General features: G+C 41.9%; 1 protein-coding gene across 1 annotated transcript; it reads right to left on the bottom strand.

Moving 5' to 3' along the window:
* Window positions 1-340: 340 nt before the first annotated feature.
* On the bottom strand, window positions 341-20,565 carry ubald1a (UBA-like domain containing 1a). Its single transcript, XM_084343242.1, has 3 exons — window positions 20,179-20,565; window positions 19,400-19,459; window positions 341-2,689 (listed from the first exon to the last, which is right to left on the bottom strand). Exons 1-3 carry the CDS (start codon window positions 20,284-20,286, stop codon window positions 2,366-2,368), a joined length of 492 nt encoding a protein of 163 aa, XP_084199368.1. The 5' UTR covers window positions 20,287-20,565; the 3' UTR covers window positions 341-2,365.
* Between the last annotated feature and the right edge of the window lie 5,157 nt (window positions 20,566-25,722).

Genomic DNA, 25,722 nt, shown 5'->3' with positions numbered 1-25,722 from the left:
GCTCAAATTCTGATTCGTGGGGTGGTGACGCTAAAAAAAACTTGTATTCATCGTTTTACAGTTGCTTCTTTCATAATGTAACATTATGGGAGAAGTTTTTTTTGGCCCAGTGTGCATCACTTGATGTTACAATTACACGGTCTGGCCACAATGATTAACTGGATTCAAAGCCCAGCGCTGTCCCTGGGGGCTCAGGAGCCACCACACCGAGCCAAGCAAGAAACCAGTGAGTGACGTCATGGAGACCACACTGATGTCTTATAGTCTCTAGTCTCCTTCCGGAGACCAGATGACACTTCAAATCATCTTTACAGCCAGTAGACACACACTGCAGTGCTGATTAGGTTGACATACAATATTTATTTAGGTTCACAAAAAATGATAAGTTAATTATCAGGTAGTCCACAAATATTGTGGGAATGGTCTCATACAGCCATACAAGTGGGGAAACATACATGAGAAACCATTTAGGAACAGGCCCACCCAGAGACGCTCTGATTTAACCAAATAAAGTATGAAGCATGGAAAAAGGATGAACTCAAACATTAGTCTAAATAAAAAAAAGAAAGTTGCTTATTTATTTATTATTATATCCATAATTTCCCCAATTATCTTTTTAAAAAAAGACCTTCAGCTATTCAAAATATCTCTTCTTACTCTCTCCTCTTTTATCCAATGGAAAAATAATCCAAACAGGAGAAATAAAAAAAAGGGGCAGACCCTGCATTTAAAATATTGCCATATATCAGGGTCATCCCTGAACTGTCCCTCAGCAGTATCAATGGACCAGGGACCGGTCGAAAACTAGAGACCTAAATGTTGTAAAAACCCCTCAGTCGTACAGTTTCTGAGGGTTTATATATACTGTATATCTGAAAGTAGTCTGTAGTGTCCCCAAATAGCCTGTGGTGGGCTTCCCGAAGCTGCCCCACACCCATTTTCTTCTTTGTTTCTCTTATCTAACAAGACATTTTGTGAGAAACTCGCATCTATTGCATTTCTATTAGCTTTGGGATTTAGACCCACCACCCCACCCTCATCTTCAGCTCCACGCCCCTCCCATAAACATGTCTCGACCTCATGTATGTTTGCTACAAAAGATGTTACACGTTATGAACACATCATGCAAAGTGGCAATTCTGTTTACAAAGATGGAGTAGTCGTGTTTTTCTTCTTTTTTTTTTATAATCTGTAGCCGTTTTAGCTGCGTTTGATTCACTCCTTCCAAAAAAAAAATCAACCTGAAGTCCCACCCATTTTCAAAACCACCTCCCTTAACCTCTCAACAAAAAAACAGAACAATTAGCATTTATAAACGATATTATATTAAACCATGATTTCTCATTTTTCTTGTAATAACCCAAATCTCCAGAAAAAAGTGGACAGTTGTAGTCTTGAGCCCAGGTTTGAAAACTGTCAGGAAAAGCCATTGCAGCAAGGATCAGTTAGCATAAACCAGAGTCGGCTGCTGCCTTTAAGAAAAAACCTTTAAAAACATGTCCTGCGGCGACGGCGGCGGCAACGGTTGGTTTAAGAAGAATCCCTGATTGGCTGAAAGAAGTCAGGTGACCACCAGGTGAGGTAAGAAAAGTCCCACCTTTGAGGATGGGGATGACAGTATGGAGGTGTTGCCTCTAAACTCTAATGTGTGTGTATTCGTGTGTGTGTGTGTGTATGTGTGAATATATATATATGTGTGTGCGTGTATACATTTTTTTGATTACAAACCGACCACCCGCTCACATGCGTACACACTCACACTCAAGTGCGTGTTGATTTTTTTTTTCTTTGAGTCAATCTCAAACACTGCATTGCAAAGTCCCTCTCTCCTCATGCAGCACAGACAAGTTGCAGAAACGCCGGTGGCAAAAAACACCGGCTCAAACGATGGAGGAAAAAAAATACTAAACGAAAAACTGAAAATTAAGTTTGCTGCCTTGAATGTCCTTGAACGTCACAGAGAATCCTTGGGCGTGACAATGTTTTTTAAAAATTTCTGGGTTTTTTTAAGTTCAATAATATTTCTCTTATCTATGCATTTACTTAGGAAAAACTAACAAAGATTTCAGTTGCTCTCTTATTACTATGTGTGTGCGTATCTTTTTTTTTTTTTTTCTATTTTTGTATTGACATTTGCATTGGTTTTCTCCTCTTCTTAAAATGTCCACGTTGAGTTTTTCTTGGTTTGCGTAGTTTCCATCTCGTTCCACATCCTTTTCATCCTTTTTGGGAAAAAAAGACCAAAAACCATTTCCACCCATTATCACCTCCCTCCCTCCCTCCTCTCTGTATTCACCCCCTCCCTCCGCCCGTTTCCCTCCCTCCCTGAAGTGGAAGGGAGAATTTTTCAGTCCCATGCTGCCCTTCATCTCTCAGCCTCCATCGCTACACTAGCCTTCTGCTCGGCGCCCGCGTGGGGGTTCACGCCCGTGGGCCAGGCGGGGCAGGGCTGCGTGGGGGGTTGCCCCTGAGTCCAGAGTCCCTGTGGAGGTTGCGGCACATTAGGTACGTTTGGTGAGACCCCCCAGCCGCCGACCTGGGGGGGCGGGGGTGAGGTGGCCATGGAGGCGGCCATGGGACTGCCGCCGCTGCTGCTGTTGAAGCTCTCGGATGCCTTCAGCCGGGAGAACATGGTCAGCGCGTCCGGGAAGTTGGGGGGCGTCGCTGGTGTGTTGGCTGGGGTGCACATCTGAGAATGAGGAGGGACAGAGAAGAATTAATGCACGTCTACAACAGGAAGAAACAGAAATAAAAACTATAAAAAACCTTTTCCACTACTTTCTATCTTTTTAGACTTTCGTTTAATTATTTGGTCGATCAAAAGAGAGTGGACTGATAATCAATTAATCATTTCGGTCATTTTTCAAGTACAAATGTCAAACATTTGCTGGTAACAGCTTTTTAAATATGTTGATTTTCTGCTTTTCTTTGCCATATATGATAGTAAATGAAGAGTCTTTGGGGTTAGGACCGGACAGAAGCAATTTGAAGATGTCAAGTTGGGTTCTGGGAAATTGCAATGAGCATTTTTCACACTTCTTTGACATTTTCTATACTTAAAGAAAATCGAAAATCAGCAGATTAATTGATAATGGAATAAATGTTTGTTGTAGTTTCAACACACTTGTTCTTAACATGTCAAGTCCACTTCTAGTTCAGTTAGCAACGCCCGATATCTGGAGTAGAGCTGAGAAGATAAGCTGATAAATCAAAATTAATCCATTTTTGATAGTGAATTAAGTCATTTTTCAAGCACAAATACCAAGTGCAGGGGTTCCAGCTTCTCAAATCTAAATACTGGCTAGTTTTTTGTTCTTCTCTGATAGTAACTTGAACGTGTTTGGGATTTGGGCGGTTGATCAGATAAAATGTGAAAATGTCCCCTCGGCTCTGAGAAAATGTAGTTTTCACTATTTCTTTATCATTACTTCTCTTTTTCTTGGCATTAATTAATTAGTTAATTAATTAATTTATACAGGAAAATAATCAGCAGATTTCTTTGACTCCCAATATGTTGTGAACCTATTGCTTTCAGCTGTGGGTTATAGTGTACTTGGAGGATTATACTGAAGCAGCACCACAACACTTTCATCAGTGGAGAGCCCAGGTTTTGCCTTTTAATGGATTTCATTCTAGCATGACTATTGACTTTTACTGTAAAATCCTGCTGCTGTAAAGAGGTTTTTCCCTTTATTACAACACAATGATGAACTCCAACATTGCTGTAATGGAAAAATCATGTTATGCTGTACGATTATCTTCAAGAAAAAATGGGCCTACACCAACAAACAGTGTTACTGCAGCCGTGTACATTACAGGTCACATCTCAAAGGAAGTTCTCAGCAGTGTTTGAAAGCAGATATCTGTCCAAAGAAGGCAAACTGCTCTGTATAACTGAAGGGAAAGTTAGGGGAATCCCAGGCACTCTATGCTTCCCCAGAGGGTCCCGATGATGACATTACAGTCCTCTGTTTGCATCCACTTCCTGTTTCAACTGCAATATGACGTCCAGTATTGAGCAGACTACAGAAACGTGTTCACACATACAAGCAAACACACACAAGTCTTTTTGGCTTACTATATCCCCCTGTGCTCCAACCTGCTCTGACCCTCCTTTGTGGCAGCACTGTTATTGTTCTGCTGCCAGGAACACACACACACAATACAAACGTGTGCCCAAAACAACAATGAACCTACCACCTTGCAGCTAACGTGCCATGTGAACAACATGTTCGGCTGCTCAGAAATAGTAAGCCTTCATCCTCATCGCTGCTCCGCGGCCTGCTTCCTCCTCTTTGTCCCCGTCCATTTGTAACCAGGAAAACAACAAGTACCTGCTGTACTCCACAGGGAAGCAGAGGTGGAGCGCTGTTTAGCCAGGAGGCCTGTCCTCTAAAAATAAGATCCCGGGCTGGGAGGCTAACAGGGCAGGCGCCTACATGACAAAATAACCCTGAATCACCAGGATCTAAACAATGGAAGAAAACTGCTCGGCAACTCCCAGGATTAGGATTGTGATCAAGACATGACAGAATCTGAGTTACCATTCAAATTAAATCAGATTTATTAACTGTGATTAATATAATCTTAAAGGGTCAGTTCACCCCAAAATCAAAAATACATATTTTACCTCTTACCTGTAGTGCTATTTATCCATCTAGATTGTTTTGTTGTGAGTCGAAAAATTCTGGAGATATTGGCCTTGTTGTGAACAGTTAAAAATGATTTTCTTTCTATACCACTGTACAGAAGGAAGCGTGTATATCCTGATATGACATAAGTGTCATCTTTTCCCTGTTTTTAAGGCTACATTACAGTACAGGAATCTAATTTCCTGAATTTACTGACATGTTACTGATGATTATTTAATTTAATTAATGTCACTGTGTTGATATTTTGAGAAAGTACCCTCCAAATTTTGTTGCAATGTGAATATGCACACAACAAAGTCTGTGGATTATCTTGTGTAACCAGGTCACGACTTCTACAAAGAGACATTGCTGCTGACATCTCCAAAACTCCACAACTCACACCAAAACAATCTAGATGGATAAATAGCACCACAGGCATTAGGAAAAGTATTTTCTTTACACAGTGTCCAGATAACATTGTCTACAGAATCAGGTCAGATGTCTCTTTCTGTTTTAAGGGGGGTGAGTTTTCTGGAACTGGGAGTCATCGGCTCCATGATTCAACGATGAGGAACAACAGCTGCAGTCACACATGAATACTGGACGAAGTATGTTCGCAGGCTGAAAAGAGAGAAGGACAGCTGGAAAACAACATTCCCCTCACTGACAGGCAGAACTCAGGCTGACCCGTGCTATCTGGCTCCATCACCCAGGATGCTCAGAGTGTGACACGCTTGCCTTAGCGCACAAGCAGCCTTCAGAAAAACAACAAGGGTGACAGGAACACCTCACCTCCCTTGGGGTGTAATCGGATCACTTTGCCCCCTAAAAGTGCTGCGGCTTGCAGGTTATAGCCCCGCGTATGTACAGTCCGGAGCCGGGGACCGAGATACACTTTCTCAGAGTCGCACGCCGTTGTGAAAGGTGAGTGTGTGCGCTCTGACAGGAAACGCTGGCTCATGTCTCTGGCTGTTTCCTGTGGTAAAGAGACACCCTGGAATGCTGAAGTAACCTCTGTGATCCTTCCTGTTCTTGGCGGGGGAAGCTGCTGGTTGGATTTGTCAGACCTCGTGACTTGTGTTCACGTAGAAAACAATAGCCTACTGGCTCCTTGGAAAATGATACAGAAAATGCTGACACATGACCTTTGAAGATGTCGACTGAGGCCTTTGTATCGGACTTACTCATCTGTAAACTCCTACACACCTGCAGCCAGCTAGGAGACTAAACATTTGACTTATTTTTGCATCATATTTAACTAAAACGTGAGAGATGGGAGGAAAGCTGACGACAAAACCGCGCTAGTGTCTCACAACTGCCCACCTCGCACTCCTCCACTCATGGAATAACACTACACACCTCTAAGTGTCGGCATGTGTGTCTGTCTTTGCAGGGGACCTTGGACGCAGACGGTATCGACCCACGGGGAAGAGGATCTGGTCCAAAGACACAGCAGCTGTCTTTCTCTGCCAGGCTGTCTGAGAGTGGATCTGACACTGATAGAAGCTTCAACACAGCCCACACCTGTCAGCGAGTATTCACCGATGATCCAAAGAAACATCACTGCCAAACATATATGGGAAATATATCACGTGACCTGCAGAGGTATAAACTCCACATGGTTCCCTGCACTGAGATTAAAGCGCTGCTCTGGTGCAGCACACAGGAGAAGCAGGTTACTGTGTGATTTCCCCTTGTGTGTGTTAAGCAGCCTAGTCGCAGATTAACTCTCGCTGCAGATCGCTGCGGTGCGACCAGACTGAGGGTCAAATCCAATTGGCTCCCGAACAACAGACGAGGCACGTGGGCTGCAGCAAGAGAGTTAATATTTTATTTAAGAGAGTCACTACCTGTGTGTACACATAGATACACACACACACATGCTGGCGAAAATAACAGACAGTATGCAGTTGAATCACACATACATTGTACAAGAGATATGGATGGAGAGGCATGTGAGGTATGCTAGAGATATGTGCAGCTCAGTTATGGAAGGGCTTAGTTGTAGAGTTGCAGAGATTATTAAATCAATCGGCAATGATTTTGATAATTGATTAATAGGTTTAAGGATTTTTTTAAGAAATAAAAGGTCAATATTCTCTGATTCAAGCTTCTCTAATGTCATTATTTTCTGGTTTCTGCTATCTATGACAGTAAACTGAGTATCTTTGGGTTGTGGACAAAACAAGACACTTCAGGACGTTATCATCGGCTTTGGGAAAGCGAAATCGAATTGATCGACTGTTTTTTCGCATTTTATAGACCAAACAGCTACATAAATTAATCAAGAAAATAATCAACAGATTAATATTAGTTGCAGCCCTATTTATTTGAGAAAAACGGACAAAAAGAAAGCTATTCATTTGGGATCAACATATTTCTAGATTTTGATTAAAAAGCGTGTGCATACTGATCTACAACTGTGGGTTTAATAATAAAAAGATCTGTTGTTCATCTGTTCATCTGTTAAGAATCAGCGTTAGCTGTGGACTACTGACAAATGCACTAAACCAAAACTGTGTACATAAAGGATGACAAAAATACGTTCCTCAGAATTATGTTGTTTGATTTATCTAACAAGCAAGGATCTTTATGTGCCCATGTAAGAGCTGGTGTCTTACCACTTTGTTCTATGTGGAATCTAGATGGTTTTCTCATGTCCTTTTGACTTTTAACTATGTAACACTTTGTTTATAATAACAAACACAAACTGATTTTATAAATACAGATGATGCATAATGACGGAGTTGGCCGTTCACACATGAAACATTTAAAGTAGCCGGTTACTTGGAGACAGACTGAAGATGAAGGAGAGGAAAAAAGGCCTTTAAGGGAAAAGTTCACCCAAAAATGAAATTTCAGTCATTATCTATTCACCCCCATGCTTATGAAAATTCTGGTGAAGTGTCGCAGTCCACAAAACATTTCTGGAGCTTCACAGCAAAACAGTGTTGCAGCATTCTCCTAAATAACTCAAGTAGACTTGTTTTAAAATATAAAAAAACACTCCCTGCAGTTCGTCCGGCATAATCCAAGTCTCTGGGATGTCTTTTAACATAACTTTTGGATCTTGGGGCTTCCACAGACTTGGATTGCTCCAGACAAGTTGTATGGAGCCATTTTATTTTAATTAGCTTAATTTAGTTGTTTTTTTCCCTTACATTTAGAGAAAGAAATTAATGTGGACCACAAGACTTCGCCCGACTTTCCATCAGCATGAGGATGAGTAAATAATGACTACATTTTCATTTTTGGGTGAACTTTTCCTTTGACACGACACGGCGCGAATGACAGCAATTTCACGGATTTGCATCATTAGCGTCACCTGGCACGTAGATACACGCGATTTATTCACGTCATTGCATTGATGAAAAATTCACTTTGCTGTCTGTGTGAACACACAATTAGACTGGTGATATTTTAGAGAAACAAACAACAAACGTCATACAGCAGAGGGATCAATGAGTCAGGCAGACTATACTATCATGTTTAACTGAACAACCCCTCTGCACCTGCCTTCTTTTTTCTACTAGGGGATACGGAGGGGGGATGGCAAGCTAACAAGAGGGATACAATACATGCGCAATTTTCCATATAAGTATTCTCTTTAGTACATACAGTATAATGTTATGACTGATATTTGAGATACATGTTATATACTTTTTGAGCGGAGTCCTCTCAGTTGGGAAGAACTATGTGTGTACCATCAGCAAATCATCTGTATGCAGATACAGTATTAGATAAATACACAGCAACTGGGCAAGAATGGATGCATTTGAGTTCAGTAATTTTAAGACAGCACATGAGAGGTCTGGTGAGGTAAACCTTTCTCAAATCGAGGTTACACACTGCGTTACTGGGACAGTTAATTGTCTGTCTCGTCTCTAAAACACTGTGGGATGTAATTTGAGAAGAGTCAGCTCAGTTAACCCGAACAAACGGCTGTCTGTCGGCTTTGTTAGCTGGTTAACGATCCAGCATGATGAAACATTAAAGATCAAGTCAGACTCACAACAGGAAGACCACAGACATTTACTGTCATGCTGTTCCTGTTCGGTCAGAACTGTTGAGACACACATGCAGATGTTAAAGGCTGTAGTTGTATCAAGGTGAGGATGACGGGCTGTGTGTGTGTGACTGCAGAAACTGTGTTACAGCAGCAAGGTCTAGACGTTTATTCATGATACAGATGGAGAGACAGGGGGAATAACAGACAGCCAGAGCCAGTTTGTGTTCAAAACAGAGCCAACAGAGAGGGGTTGCCATGGGGACAGCTGGTTATGAGGAAGCAGCAGAGATCTTGTTGACGGGCCGTGGCTGAGGCAGGAGCGGCTCTGCGGTCGCACTGGCCCGGCTCTGTCCAGCTTGTCTTCAAGTGTGTTTGCTGAGCCCGGCATGAGGAACGCATGGCTGACAGGCAGCGACCACTCTAAACATGCCTGGCTTCATCCAAACCTTCAACACTCCTCCGTTTGTGTACATCCGTGTGTGTTTGTCCACAAACACATGAGCTATTTCCAGTCTGACCGATCACATTCCTCAGACATATCGTGTGTGTGTGTATGTGCCAGGCTGAAAAGAGGATCTTTCTATGCTCTTGCATACTTGTGCAGAGGGTCCAGTTACATCTCGCGACCCCAGCTGACCTCCTCTGTGTAACGTTTACCTCGGTGCTACAACCACACACTCACATTCATCTCATTTCAGGCTCTCTGGATGTTTTTCGTGCAGCTGTCACAGGAATTTAAAGACAGATTTTTGTTTTTTGATAACTGAAATGTGATCAGCTTCTTTTCATTAACTTGAGTTATAATAGACCAAAAGTGTCAAATTAAATTTATACTGAGAAAGTTATAGTTGCCAAGGTCCAGCTAATGTTGGCTTTGAAAAAGATACACAGAAGCACCTTAATATTTTTATATTATTATGCTTGTTTTTTTAAATGTATTAATCTCACCATGTCCACATTTTGAAAAACAGTACTAACACAACTTCTTCCTCTCTATCATTTCCTCAGCTGTGAACGTGAATGTGAACCTATGACGTGTCTGTTTTCTCTCCCTTCTTTATCTTTCTCTCACTTCCCACTCCTCGTCTCCCTCTCCCTCCAGTCTGCGGCTTGTTGCGTACAGTTCACACGCTCTTCGTCAGCGCTAACAGCAAACTGTGCTGAGAGATCTGTGAGACGCGATAATCACAGCGAAGCATGCGGCCTGACATCCACAGGACCACAGTGTTATTGGAAATTAAGTTTCTGACTGTAATATAACATTTAAGTTGCTGTTCTGTATAATGTACAGTATACATGAAGTATTTGGACAAGGATAGACACTGATTTACTGCTTTATAAATGCTAAATGACACTTGTGTTACTCTAGAAACAAACTACTTCATAGCCAATTTGTAAACTTCATAAGATAAGGAAGCAATCAAAATTGAAATTCTGGATTTTGGGGGGAATTTCAAAATAACACGTTGACAGTAACTGGTCGGAAAATGTTGCTTCACCAAGTCTTGCAAAACAACACATGGTGTACAACTGCAAAAACAAGACAAGGTGTGAGCACTGAGCCACCAGGCATCAACACATAGAATCTTAATTTGGTCATTTGTTGATGCCTCTGGCAAGGTATGGTGGTACGCTCTGCCTAAAATGTTTAGTTACACACAGTGAAATATGGTCTAGGATGGTCCGGAGTTTCTGCTGCTAGCTACCATCATTTCAACCCTGTTCATATAATTTTTTTTAATTTTCTTTGCCGTTCAGTATGTACACCAGGGGTTCTCAAACGTCTTACTCAAAAGGTCTGCATCTGATGTTTATTCATGTTCAGGGGTCCGGAATGATTGGCAATAACAAAATAACATTTAATCCATTAATTGACGTCACATCTCTCACATTTCAAGACTTTAGCATTTAACTATTAAATAATGCTGTAGAGAAACAGCTTGAAGATTATCAGAAATAAAATATCTGGGACCTGCTGTACAAGAAAATGGGTGAGTTTGCTGATAACAATTTAATAAGAATATAATCTGCCAATGTAGGACTGTATGGGATATAATAATTTTAGCATATAATTATTCAAGTGCTGTGGTGAAAGAACAGGAGAGTAATAACAAATGCGGGGCTGTGTATTTCAACAAAGGGAAATTTAAAAAAGATAAAACATTCCCTGTTTTTGACAATGTTTCTGAATGCAACATAAAGTCCCTCTCTATCTGTGTATGTCAATCTCCAACACAGTAAGCAGAGGACAGAAGCATGGATACATCTGTGAAAATAAATGGCTCCAAGCATAGTTTTTATTTCATGACTACTTTGGCACAAACATCTACCTGCTAGTGTGGTGCATAACCTGACGACATCTACTCGCCAAACAGAAGAAATGCCCACATTTGGAGACCGTTTCTGGCTCAGATTCTTACAACTACAGACAGACTCCTATGCTGATGATGAGGCAATAATGTTTTTATTAAATTATTATTAAAAAGCAAATGTGTTGCATCCCCTCCCATCCACATTGTGTTGTACAGTATAGCATTCTTCTCCTTGGCTAAAATGACAGGCCACGTTATAACCCTCAACTGATGGGAACATTTTACTCAATGATGATGGTGTCCACATAACTCTGGACAAGTCAAAAAGTCACTCAATCCAACTGTTCCACTGAAACTGCGATACAGCGCACAGTTAAGGACTATTAAATGGGCATTTAAGGGGTGTAAAGCTGTACAACACTGAAAAAAGGAACATGAAGTCTTTAAATCAATTAAGGTTGAGAGGTGTAGCCAGATATGGACAGGAGATGACAAACTGTTGGCTGCACCTCTTGTTGTAACTGGTGTTAAGAGCTGGATGTGTGGGAGGCTGCTTAGGCTCCAACAGCATCAGGTCTGGACTAGTCTTGGGTGCGTTCATGTTTAAAGCAGTTTATATGCATTCGGAAACATTCATTCCTTTCGTATGGCATGTGAGGACAATGGCAGTCAACCCTGGCAACACTGACTGTGCAGGTCTCTGGTGCTGCAATACAGTATGTTCTGAACAACTGACGTGAACCCAGATGTGGGACCGAAAAGAAGAGGATGAATGTTGACCAAGCCATGATTAGCAAGATAAAAATCAAACTTGGGCCTCCAGATGAAATGAAATGCCTCTTCAATATATCAAATCACTGCCAGAGAGCTCAGACAAGTCTGTCATGTTTTGTTAAGGTTACGGGAACTGGAATTGGATGTTTTGACAACATGCTTCCCAAATATGTAACCTCAACAGATGACGGTTTACCAAAACTCTGTCCAATAAACAAGCAGCGTGTGGGTCAATGTGACATCCAGAGCCTACTTGTAACCTGGCAGTAAAACCAGCAATAAACCACAAACAAAGACGCAATAAAATAAACTTTTCCATTTATGGATTGCACAGAAGACATACTGATGTGACTACGGTCTGATGTTACAGATGCTGTGGAAATGAGGGCTAAATGGAGGGGCAAGACAAATTAGTTAATAGAGGAGAGGAGTAAAAAGGATAAAACAGAAGAAGAAAAGCTGACACCAGCTGATAGAGCGAGGGGAAAGAATAAAGGATAGCCAAGAAAAGGCCTTGCTGCATAAGCTGTGCATGATTCTGCCTGTTAAATGTTTAAATAGGGGAACTCTTATGTTGTATGTAAGCTAGCAGAGCTTTATATTGTTTTTGGAGCTCCAGCTCGGCAGTTGGATCCAGTGCAAACATGACCTATTAACAAGTATAGCAACTATGCTAACCATTACAAGGATACTTAAATTAAATATCTGGATGTTTCAAGGGAAGAGTTGACCTGATAATACAAAACTCAAACAAACACATACAGCTGCTAGCATAAAGGAGCACTATGTAGTTTTGGGACACTTCAATCAGAAGAGAACGATCTTCATTAACTGTTTTTTTATGCCTAAACAAACTAAATAAACAAAATTCTCTTTGTTTTCATGATTGAATAAACTGAATAAACAAACTGACCATAAAGGACAACACAATTTCATACTGTTTTACTTTGTTTATATGTGGCGGACCCTGCCACCTTTCTAGCTTCAAACAGTGTTCTGGGGACCTTATTTTTCTCTGAGAACAGCTTGTTTATTAAGTCATGGAAAAATAAATAAAATTTCTGAGCTTATGTTATTACCTCATTAATACTGAAAAGAGAGAACTCTTCCAAATTCTTCGACGTATTTTAGTGATACCCAATACTTAACTTCAGGTACTGACTGGGGGTAAAAATACTAAAACACCAGCACCTTCATCCATGTGTTTGCCGACATCCTCTACAAGCTGCCGTGACATTACTCGTGTAAACACACAGATACATACCAAACCAGACAAGCGACTCTGTCTGTGTTTTTATTATCCCGTCACACAGCTTACCTACCACGTTTCTTTCACAAACTAAAAAAAGGAAGTAAACAGGTGCTGCTGGACATTTTAAGTGACCTCCCTTCCCCTCCTCATCCGTGACCCCTCGCTCCTTCGACCTCTCCCAGCTTCTAGCAGCTGAGCCCTGAGTCTGTGTATGTCTGAGTTAATATTATATACACACATACCGAGGAGCATAGTTGGATTTGTGCTCACGGGGGCCTCAGTTGATCATTAGCCAGGCTCTGTTTTCATGTGCACTGTTGTGACACTATAATACAGGAAGGAGAATGAGAAAGAAAAACAAAAAAGACAAGAGCGATGACCGAAAAAGGACAGAAACAGAAAGAAAAGGAAAGCAGCAACTGACAAAAGATAAGAGGACTGAGTGGCGCAACAGCACACACCGCACTGCTCACAACAATGGCTAACAGGCTGACAATACATGTTCAGTGGCTCGCGCGGATCTAGAAAAAGGAGTTTGGCCTGTCGACTGGTAACAGTCTGGCAACAGAAACCACTAGGCCAAAGGTCATCATGAGGGAAAACAAAACACGATTATGATGCAAACACCGAAAGATATCTTTCTCAATCTACACTGTAGATCAAGTTCAGCTGTTATTTCACCTCACATGCAACCCATTTATTAGGGTCTCTTATCAGTGTCAGCTTCAAGTTTCATTCTGAACCACAGAACACTTTTATTTAGATAAAAACTCAAATCAAAACTTATCAGTGTTGCCTTCACAATAAACAAACTGAGTTATTGATCTAATAGAGGAGCACACAGAAGCCCAGACAGACGACAAAGACAAATGGACAAATGAGGACAAACCTCTGTTTAAAGCTCAAAATGTCAAATTAGTTGCATCCTTGAAATAAATTAAATAATTGTGAAGCTAACAGAGAGGAGGTTCAAACATGGACTCAGTGATGCGTCAAGGGTCATGAATGTGAACCAGGAAAGGGAAGGACAAGGCTAAGGAAGGTAAAAGCGCTGGAATAGCATGATGAGGCGGCAGGGGGTAGCTGTGAAGACGTCCGCTGACCTGAGCCTGGCTGCAGCTAACCTGAAATAACCGAGGCCGAGGAGACACAGTGTGACAACACTCCTTTGTGAAACAGGCGAGGGTCCCATGTGCTGCTTGTGTTTCCTCAGCCATAGGCCTAACCCCTGTGTGTGCTTATATGTGTGTGTGTGTGTATGTGTGTACTCAGTGACTCCTAGAATCAGCGTGAAACCCAATCTAACTCCACTGCTCATAAACACATCTGGTCCTCGCAGCTATCCCACATGGATTCCCATTCCCAGAGTCCCTTGAGCCAAAGTTCCTGTGTGCGCCTGTGAGTTTGTGTGTGTGTGTGTGTGTGTTTGCGCACGCGCCTTTGTGTGTGTGGTTAGGGTTCTGGGAAGTCGTGCTCCTGGAAACATGCAGGGCAACACGCTGGAACATGCAAAACGCAGGCCAATCCTCTTCAGATGTGGCTAACTGCTTGGCATGGCTGTACGACATACGGATACAGACAACCACACAGACACACACACACACATATCCAGGCACAGATACATGCACACCCATTAACAACATTAACCCATCTAGACATGATTAACTTTGAAATCTGAGATACATCGCTGCATTCAAAAACCCAGTAGATTACAGTGTGTGAGTGCGCACACACACACACACACACACACACACACACACACACACACACACACACACACACACACACACACACAAAATCATACTTAAATACACCAACAATGACAGAAAATAAAAACCGGACTTCAGCTCATTCTGCATTTAATAATCGTCCGTAAGTAACGTCTGCAGTGGAGCGGCAACAAATAAACTTTTGGTTGTAAAAGAGGCACTATGTGGACTATTGGAGAAGTGTATATAATATACATATATATATATATATATATAATATTTACGATATTAATGAGGTAATAATACAAACTCAGAAATATTTATCTTTTCCATAACTGAATAAACAAGCTGTTCTCTGAGGGAAATAAGGTCCCCCAGAATGCTGTTAGAAGCTTGAAAAGGTGGCAGGGTCCGCCACATTGAACAAAGTAAAACAGTATGAAATTGTGTTAATATCAAAATTCTGTCTGAATTTATTCTCCAAAACTGCATTGCGCCCCTTTAAGAAACAATCCAAGTAGCCTTTATATACTTCAGTTAGCCTTCCTCCATCTCCTGCAGTGATGATAAACGCACAGAGGCTGAGACAGAGAGAGAAATAGCAGCAGACAGTCGTCCATGTTGTCACATCGTGATTTATGAGGGTAATTATACCTCTGCTCTTCTGCATGGGCACACCGCACACTTCAAATCTCACTGGGATGAGATCTTACATGGATGAGAAAGTTCAGATTTCTAAAAAACCTTTCTCAAAAGCCACACCCGGACACCAAAACCAAATGTTTGTAGTTACCAGAAACACCCCCTCAAACACGCATGCACACACACACACACACACACACACACACTCCATCCCTCCTCCTTTCTCCTACTGTGTATTTATATTGCCAGGAAACAGCCTTTAAACAACCTCACGCCCACTTTTATCACTGCCCCTCAGTACCCAATGCTGTTCTGCTACGTCACTGCACCCCATCAGTTGGCACTGAACGTTGCCCTCCATAAAATCCTTCTTTCATACGTCTTGTGCGTGATGATAGTGAAGAACAACAGTTATAGCACAATAAAAAAAAAAGGTGATGACTGAAACCATGGAGCCGTTTGGTCATGATTGCTGGTTGCAGCATGTAGACTAGGCCTGGTTGTGCTTACTGCTTATATTTAGCTTATATGCTCGTCTAATTAATGAGGAAATGAGAAAGTGAGATCTGCAGAAAGGAAAAAGAACCAGGAGCTAAAACGAGAACTAAAAGCATTTTTTTTTTTTTTTTTACATCAAAATAAAAGCATATCCAAGTGAGAACAGGAGGTAGATAAACTGTAAGACTGCGGATAGGATTCACGAGGAAAATATTTTTATTAGCCTGACCTACTAAAAACAACATACTTTTCAACATCACAGCCCTGACTCCACTCCTCCGCAGGGCTGCTGCACAAGGACCACCTCACTAAATTTTTAACAACCATGACTCTGGCACAAATTACACACATGTGAAGCAGCCTTTGTGGCTTAAGTTAGCTCGTTTCCCTGCTTAGTCACATGATGGGGGTCACATGTTCCCAGACGGCAGCAGAAAATCATCCAAGCTGGGCTACTTCCTCCTTTGTGGTCACATGAGGATTCATTCATTCACTTTACTGTCAGTGTACGAGCCCCACATGGAGGGAGATTCATCATGGAAACACGGATATTGGTGTGAAGATGTCAGCGTTTTTCCTTTCCTAATTCATGGAGACGCACAGTGAGCAACTCGAAGACAGACAGCTGTTGCACTGTCCAAAAATACTTTCCAAGGAAATCTAACCCATTTAAGGCAATTTTGCTTACAAATGACCGTGATTTCCTGTCTTATTACTCAGCATTGACGTGACAAAAGTATCAGAAATAGCTCAGACTTTGTCAAGGCAACTCATTCAAAAATGCCTTAAAATGAGCTTTGGACATTCCCAAAAAAATGTCTGAAAACAAAGAAGGCAGGAGTACAAAAATATGTGCATGATATTTGATGAGAGGGATCAGCATCAAAACAGCCAGAAGCAACATAAATACAACTTCGACCTCATGCATTCCAAGTATGAGCAAACATGCCGGTAAGTCGTTCTGTTACTTGAGAGGAAACCGCTTTGAGAATGATGGTAAAAGAAGATGATGAGGACGGGGAATGATTATAAAATTCTCCAACAGGAAACATAAATGGCTAAGTGAATTCTAGATCCTTCTGCATCTGGAAACAGAAAGACAGAGAGAGAGCAAGCGCAGGAGGGAAGGAGAGTGAGAGTGTATAAACTAAAGAGAGACAGGCTGCAATGTTTCTAGGTGTACCGGCACCCTCCGCTGTGAAAGGGTCCATTTTGGGCTGGCGTTAGCGTCGCATCCTGTAGGAATGTGTTGCGGTGGCACTGTTTGTAAAGGCAGGGCGTGTGGAGGAGAAGACTGGGAGAGGTCGGACTGAGCTAAGGGCCTGGGTGTCCATCGTGGGACATAGACGTAACCTTTGATGGCTTAATTTAGGACAAGTGGACAATCTGTTCATCGCTCTCACTGAAAGAGACACACAAAACAACAACAAACACAGACTTAAATGTGTGCCTGTGCAGAGATAGTAGTCAAAGCACAGGCACTCCCCTGGCTCTGGGATTGCTAGTAAAAGGAAATCATAATGAGAGGAGCTTTAGCTAAATCCTCACAGCATTACACAAGACTGTACTGATGAGTGGGTTAACTCACCTCGCCATTTGATATTTGATACAGGGTATAAACCTCTGACATACAATGCACAAATTATGAATTAGCAAAGCGCATGTGAACAAAATCAGACTTGACAAGGCCTGCAAATCCTCTCCAGACAAGCTTTGTTTAGAGATACAAATGTGTTTCTTAAACAACAGCGCTCTTGTATCCAACATGGTTTCTCTCCCATGATGCCATATTTAGATGGGAAGTGATTTGGCACATTATGTTCAGCCTCATGCATTGTTTCAGTACCTCGGAAACAATAGAATAAAGCAGCTCACTGAGCAGTATCCATAAACTAACTGACCTACATGACGTCCTAACCCGCCGCACTGCCAAGAACTGCATGTCTACAGGCTATCTGTTGGGGCCAGCAGGGCTGGGGGAGAGGCTTCTAGCCAAAATAGCAATCTCAAGGATGAGTTGAGCTCGTGTGGTTAGGCAAAACATTGATGCAACAGCATGTGCGACAGAAATGCAACTTAATGTCGTTCATGTTTAGATTGAGAGACAGAGAGTTAAGAGTGAGAGCGAGAGCAAAGTGGATTAGATCTGTATACTGGTGAACACTGTGGCCTGATAAGCTGCAGGAAGGTTGGACACGCTGCCCTACTGTAGTACTGTTGTGACTCACACACACACGCACACACATACATGCCCACACACACACTCTGTGCATGCACCAAATGCAGCCGCATGCATGTAAAGCACGAGAGACGTACGCACATTCTGGCGTATGCAACAAAAGGGAACGTGAACTTGTGATTATGCAAGAACGTTTCTGCAACAGTGACACCACAAACACACGTAGGTGCTCTGCATCCCGACTTTCATTAGCCGGTGTCTGCGGCAATCAAGCTCAGCCCTGTTTGGCAGACAGAACGGGACAGCTCTTGGCAGATTGTTTACTCTCGAAATTAAAGTGAGACATTTCATGAGCTAAATAGAGGACGGAGATGCTCTTATTTACTGCTCAGATGATAAAGGAGGTGCGCCTTTCTTTGTTACAATAAAGCTGTGATAAACATGATTCAGCTTGGCGTGAACCGTTTCGTTTGCCAACTACAATGAGGCTATAAATGTACACACACTGTACAATAAAAATTCCAATCTTATTCCCTTTCTTCAAACAGCTTGATGGCAGCTTAAAAATGATCAACAGTGTCGTCCAAAATGCCCCCACATCTGCGTCTTCCCGAGGGCAGCTGTTACCGGATGCTGCCATGCATGCAGCTGCAAACAAAGACTAGTGTGCTGCCAAAGTGGGCTGCTGCTGCTGCTAAAAGCCCAAATACTGCTAGTGTTTCATAATGTTCAACCCCTGTGTGTTCGCGTGTGTGTGTGTAGAGTCTCCTCCAGCCCTAACGCCTTCCAGTTTGCTCTGCTCCAATTTGACTGCCCCTAGAAATGTGTGTCGTGTCGGGCGGCAGCAGCAACCCCAAACAGTCAAATTACTGAGAGGCAACTGCACAGGGTCTATTTGAGAGAGGCAGCTGTCCTCTTCCTGGAAAGAGACTTTTTTTTCCCTGTCTTACCCAGAAACTGAGGGGGCCCTTCCTGTCATTATGCACCTCATCTGACACAATAAAAAAAAAAATGAAGAATTTCTTCTATCTGCATTTAGCTCCCTCTTTCTCCCACACATTACTCTCTCCCTCTTTCGTTCTTTCTCTGTCAGTGTGGCTGCTGCGGCTGCATGCCTGCCTGTGTGTTTATTTCTGGAAGCTCACAACATGGCCGACATGTGCTTTGTTATTGTTAGTACAACATCATCCCTCTTGGCCTATAAGGGCTGTTTATCGCCCCCCTCCTCCTCCTCCTCCTGTTCCCCCATCCCACCCAAAGCAACACATCAGCCTTAAAGATATACTAGCATGAAATCAGGCTTGTTAGAATTACATAAACAGAATAATAAACAGTGTGTTATGATCACCACCACCCTGCTCCTCCACCACCACCTCCTCCCCCTCGCACTCACCATTTGATGATGATGGCCATATGGAATATTTGTTTCTTGAAAAAAGGCACTGAGGGCAGTCTAAGACGAAGAAAAAAAACACATAGAGAAAATGAATGACATTTGGTGATAGAAGGAGAAGAAGGGCACTAAAAATAGATGGGGGGGCAAAACATTTTTGTCCGAACATCGCTTGTTTCTGTGCTGGTTTTAAAGCAAAAACCAAACAATACAGCGAAGCTTGCGGCGAAGGAAAAAATGTACAAGCTGGATCTATATTGGCTTGACCGCAGACTAAACAATGAAAGTACTCTTTAGTAGGCTAGTCGATACAACACGGCGGTCATCTTTATTGCGTAATAGCACTCGCTGGCCTCGCCTGTACACTGCTGTCATGTGTCGGATTATAGTATTTAATCTAGAGTAAAGTCTAATTGGATATGCTAGCTGGACGCTCTGCCCCACTGCTTTACTGTGTATGTCCTACAGATTTACTCCTGCCAAAGCTCACACAAATATACATATATCTACTTTAAATCCAGTAAAAGTTGTTGTTTGAGACCGGGCCGACCTAAAGGGACACACAGCGAACACTAACGCTTTGTTTTGTGTTGCTAAAAAGTGTCGCGAGGCAGACAGGCGAGCTCCAGCCGGGGCTAACCTAACGGTCGGTCGGACATAAACATTAGCCGTGTGGCTAACGTTACCCCGCCGACTCTAGCTAACATTGAAGCCTTATCATTTTTCTGTTTCTTTTCTTTCTTCTCTTTTCTTTTCTTTCTTTTTTTTTTTTTTTTTACCTCGAACTGCCAATGTGCCGCCTGCAAAAGCTGCTTCGCCTGGTCTGCCGCACAACCCGCCGTCAGGACGAACTGGTTAATCATGACTTGATGTTTGAGTTCATCCATTTTTCGACGAAGCCCCGTGTCCTACTCGCGGCGACTGGCTCTGAGACAGACTTTCGACCGTTTTCCTCTCTTGCTTCACTCTTGTTGTATTCCGCTTCTCTGCCTCAGTCGTCCACCATTACAGCCGGTTGAGCAAACACAAATATTTACTGTAGGAGCGGTAGTAGAAGGGAGCGCGGCGTTGATTGACAGGCGGCGCCGGCCAATCGGGTGAGAGCATCGCCGGTGGGATTTGTATGCTGCGAGCGGAGGGTCTCGATTCGGCGTGTTTTTTTACCGACTGCCACGCGTCTGTTTTTACACTTAAACACACGTTGAACGAAAATGCTTCATCGCAGCGAGTGCGTTTTAAAGTATAACACGCACGTGGCGTTGGAAGCGCCGCGAAGGGGGTGAATTCCCACTCGAGTAACCCCAGAACGGGTTTGTTTTGGACTACAACTCCCGTGAGCACGCGCTTTGTTTGTAAAGCTCCAGAAGGCAGACTTTTGTGAATGACGGCCGCTCTCGTCCAATTCCCAGGCGCGCTGTGTCACTATCTTGCCAAATATGGTAAACAAATCCACCATCGCCAATTACATCGCTCGGAGTTAAATTAGGGACAGCCGACAGTCATGGGTGAATATATTCAGAAGCGTCGTGTCTCCTCTGCGCACTTCTCCTCATAAACCACATCTCAGTGTGTGTGTGTGTGTGTGTGTGTGTCCCATCAGTGCCGCAGCTTATCTGCACACATCAGGGCGGACTGCGGCGGTACTACATCCCCATTTCGCCTTTTGTTGTGTAATAACACAATGAGCATGGGTTTTCAACTACAGGCTGCTTTGCTCAAGGACACTACAGAAATAAGATGTGGGGAATGACAGAAGGAGAATGATGACTTTAAAACACCCAGCTTCATCCGGAAGGCCGCATTAAAAGACTTGATTACCCTGTAACTATACATTACTGAAATTAATGAGCAATGCAATAATGAATAATTAAACGAATCAGGGTCATCTGTTATTTTGAATGGCAGTAAGGGGCCCATGTGATAACAATGTGTGGTCACTTAAACAAAGGTGGCACTCGAGGAACATACTTTAGTTTATTTGGACACACATGAGGTCAACTCAGATTACTAAAAAGACAGTCACAGATGTGTCAGGAGAGGTCAAGAGGCCTTCACACACACATATTACAGAAACAGAAGAAAAGCAACATTTATTTAACATCATTTGGAAAAATACAAGTGCCAGATATCAACAGAAACACACAATACACAGAAACACCAAATCAATAGACAATGAACAATGAATGAACAATAGAATACAATACAATAGAGTTACACTGAAATTATGTAATTCTTGAATTACCCCCCTTGGCTTATTATATTTGAGAATACTCTCCAGCCCAACAATAAATCCCCTGCTTGCACTGATGAAGGGGGATTAGGACAAGGACAGGAAATATCCAGGCTACTAAAGCAGCAGTTTTTAATGCAGGGCCGTGTGTAAAATGAGCCCTCTGATGTCAACACACACACACAAACATACACACACCGCTCAGAATTGTGGGAAACTGTAAACTGTAAACATCCTTTTATCAATGGCATGTTTGTAGCAGCTGTGTGAGAGAGGAGAGAGGGAGGAAAGATTGGAAACACTGACACCTGCTGGTGAACAGAACGGAAGCACCTAGTAAAAAAGAGACATAATTTACTGTTACACCGGGGGGAAGTTGAGGTCATTGACATCCATGGTAATAAAATCATGTTTTTACACTGCACAAAAACTAGGAGAACAGATTCATATTTATATTCTCATGTGACCTTTGCTGCGCTCACTCTGGTTAACAATTGACAGTTTGTTTGTTACCTACAGCTCGTTTTGGTTTCATTTATGTTCACTTTCCATATGAGCAAACTGCATTTATCAGATTTTCACTTGTTATTTAACAACAGGGTCAAATCCAGGTTTACACAAATGTGCAGCCAAAATTTCCACTGTGAGCAATTTAAAGGAACAGTTTTGACAGTTTGGGGAATATGCTTATCCGTTAAACTAAGAAGATTGACACCACTCTCATGCTTGTACTTAAAATATGCAGCTATTGCCTGCAGCTAGCTAACGTAGCTTAACACATGGAGTAGAAACGAGGGGAAAGGAGCTCACTGTCTCTGTGCGGTATTTTAAACTCACAAAGTAACAAATTACATCTCATTTGGTTAATTCACAAAGAGCACGTGGGTTTTTGTTACCTTTGGACAGAGCCAGGCTAGCTGTTTCACCCTGTTTTTACTTTTTGTGTTGAGCTAGGTTAGCCAAATTATCAACATGGTTGCTTTAAATCTGGAGCTTTGTCTGGACATTTGTTGTTTTTTTCCTAACTTTGAACAAACCTTGTTGTTTGACTATTTTGCAGAGTAGGCCTGTGCTTTTCTTTCTGAGAGTAGCTAAGAAGATTGACACCACTCTCATGTTTGTACTATAAACGTGCCGTTATTGACAGATGGCTAACCTAGCTCAACACAAAAAGTGGAAACGGGATGAAACAGCTAGCTTGGCTCTGTCCAAAGGTAACAAAAACACCTAACTGCACTTTGTGAGTGGAACGAATGAGATGTAATTTGTCAATTTGTTAGCTTAAACCACAGCACAGAGTCAGGCCAGCACCTTTCACCTGCTTCCACTCTATGTGCTAAGCTAATGTAGCTAGGTTGCTAGTGATAGCCTAATTTAAGGCAAAAGTGGTATCAAGCTTCTCGTCCAACTCTCATCAAGAAAGTGAATAAGAATATTTTACATTGTGTCAGACTACTCCATTGGGTAAAGTGTAGGTTTCCCCTGTTTTAATCTAATGTGTTAAAAATGAACGTGCTCAGATTTAAATGAAATAGAATGTGGCAAAAATAATGTTTTAAAACTCATAAAGGGAGTATTCATGATGTCGATGCTCTACACAAGTTAGTTTATTGACCATTGTCTTGAAAAAATCCTCCACCTGTTTCCAAAAATGAAGTTGTGAGCTTCACAGTTTAGTAGCAGGAGGGATGAAGTTAAGGGACTTAGCTTAAGTGCTAGTAACAAGAAATACATACTGGAGGAACAAACAGTCCTCCTCAGCGGCCTCTCTGAGCCCATTAGATGTACTGTAGCCATATTGTATGTGTGCTCAGTCCCTGCGGTGGGACAGCCTGGCAACAATAAGAACAGCTGTCCAAACATTTGCCTGTCTCACCAGCATGCCCTTTGTCAGGAACCTGAACAAACCTGGAGACATTTTAAAGATCAAGCCCCCTTGACGGCGTGCAACAGCTGGCCTGACGTATCCGCGTTCTTTAAGTGTTGCAGCATCATCCACCCTCGGTGCCCTGCGCTGAATGCCAGCCCTTGTCAGTACTCCAAATCTTAAACCTCAGCAGATGTGTTGACAAAATGTGTTTGGGTGGAGGAGAGATGGCTGGCACTGCCTGCGTTGTGAAATATCCTCAGGCTTTAGGAGCAGGAGCAATTATTAATGCATGTGGGCCACAGCTCTTGTAAAATTACTTCCATAAAGGCTTTTAGCCTCCAGTTGTCAAGTGGCAATGATTATTTCAGCATACAGTGTTTGACTTACACCAGATCTACGATTTCTTTAAAGGTGCACGACTGTAGTGTTGGAGAAGAAGTTTTAATCAGAAGAGAAAGATCTTTATTGACTGATTTATTTTATGTATAAACAAACTAAATAAACAAGCTCTCTTTGTTTTCATGACTGAATAAGCTGAATAAACAAACTGACCTTAAAGGACATCACAGTTTCATACTGTTTTACTTTGTTTATATGTGGCAGACCCTGCCACCTTCCTAGCTTCAAACAGTGTTCTGGGACCTTATTTTCCTCTGAGAACAGCTTGTTTATTCACTAATGGAAAAGATAAATATTTCAGAGTATTGTACACTGTACATATTAAAATTCTGAGGTTGAATTTACTTCTCCAAATCTACATGTTGCCCCTTTAAGGAATGGCAAAAAATGACTGTACTGAAGTACAGTTTTCAGGTACTCGTACTTTACTTGAGTATTTTCCATTTTCTGCTCCTTTATACTTCCACTCCACCTCATTTTGGAAGCAAATATAGTACGTTTTACTTTTAAGATTTACAGTGTCGTCAATATTCCACATTTTATTTCATTCAGATGTCTTCAAACTGCATGAAGCTGTACACTTTAATTTTAAAAGTTGACCTCCTTTAAAAAAGTGCTACACTTTGTAAAGTAAGATCACTTTATCAGATTTTACAGTGCAACAAGTGACTTCTGTTTGTGTGACATGGCAAGTTGCATCTCTCCCTCAGTCAGGAAAAAGAGCAAACGTAGGAGGAACGGGATGGAAAAGTTGGATTTGACATTTGAGGAAGCCAGGAAACTTTGCACCCGAGGAAATAAGAGTAGGGGCATTTGCCAACCGAGTCCCTCCTCCTCAGTTAACTTTTCCACACCCATGGCCACCAGTGCTTTTCTAAATAAAAGAATATTACATTATTGTCTTATTTGCTGATGTGCACCTCTGCATGGACCCATCAGTGGTTTCTGCAGGCTGTAGTCACCTCCAGGCCTCCTTACTGCCTGTTGAACCAGCAGATCACTATCATGATTTGTGGTTTGACAGTCTGGTGTACTTGCAATGCAGTAATAATCCACTGAGTGGCAGTGTTTCTACATAATCTACATCACCTCTGCTGTTCACCTCCACACACACAGCATTAATGTTCTGTCTATCTAATCTACCAGCACATACAAAGTTACCTAAAGCTGAAGCTCTGTTGAACTTGACAATATCGTGGATGCATATTTATTGCAAATTAACTTAATTAGTGTCAAATTTAAATATGTTGCTTCAGACGTGTAGCTGCTAACGCTTTAAGCTTAGAGGTTATAGTGAGGATTTCTACTTTAAAGGGGCACTACGTAGTTTTGGAGAAGACATTCAATCTCAGAATGTCTGCATGAAGCTGTACACTTGAATTTTAAAAGTTGACCTCCTTTAAAAAAGTGCTACACTTGGTCATTTTGAGGCAATGGTTTCCTCATGTTTGTAAAGTAAGATCACTTTATCATATTTTACAGTGCAACAAGTGACTTCAGTAAAGTAGAAGTAGAAATTAAAGTAGAAATCCTCACTATAGCCTCTAAGCTTAAAGCGTTAGCAGCTACACGTCTGAAGTGTGTGCATGAGCTTGACCTCAAGTTGAGGGTGTAAGTAACGTCTTTTCAAATAGAGCAGATAATGACTGGATTTTCATTTCCTTTAGAAGTTTTGTTTTGTCAATGTTATTTTTTTCCCATATTTATTTTCTGTAACTATTCATGTCAGATATTAAGTCATGCTGGTCCGGCAAAAGCAACGTATTTAAATTTGACATTAATTAAGTTAATTCGCAATAAATATGCATTAATATTTACAATATT

This window comes from Pagrus pagrus (genome assembly GCF_965226575.1).
Source record: "Pagrus pagrus genome assembly, chromosome: 21".
Taxonomy (NCBI): domain Eukaryota; kingdom Metazoa; phylum Chordata; class Actinopteri; order Spariformes; family Sparidae; genus Pagrus; species Pagrus pagrus.
Note: the sequence above shows the minus strand (reverse complement) of the source record. Positions and strands in the feature narration are given on the sequence as shown.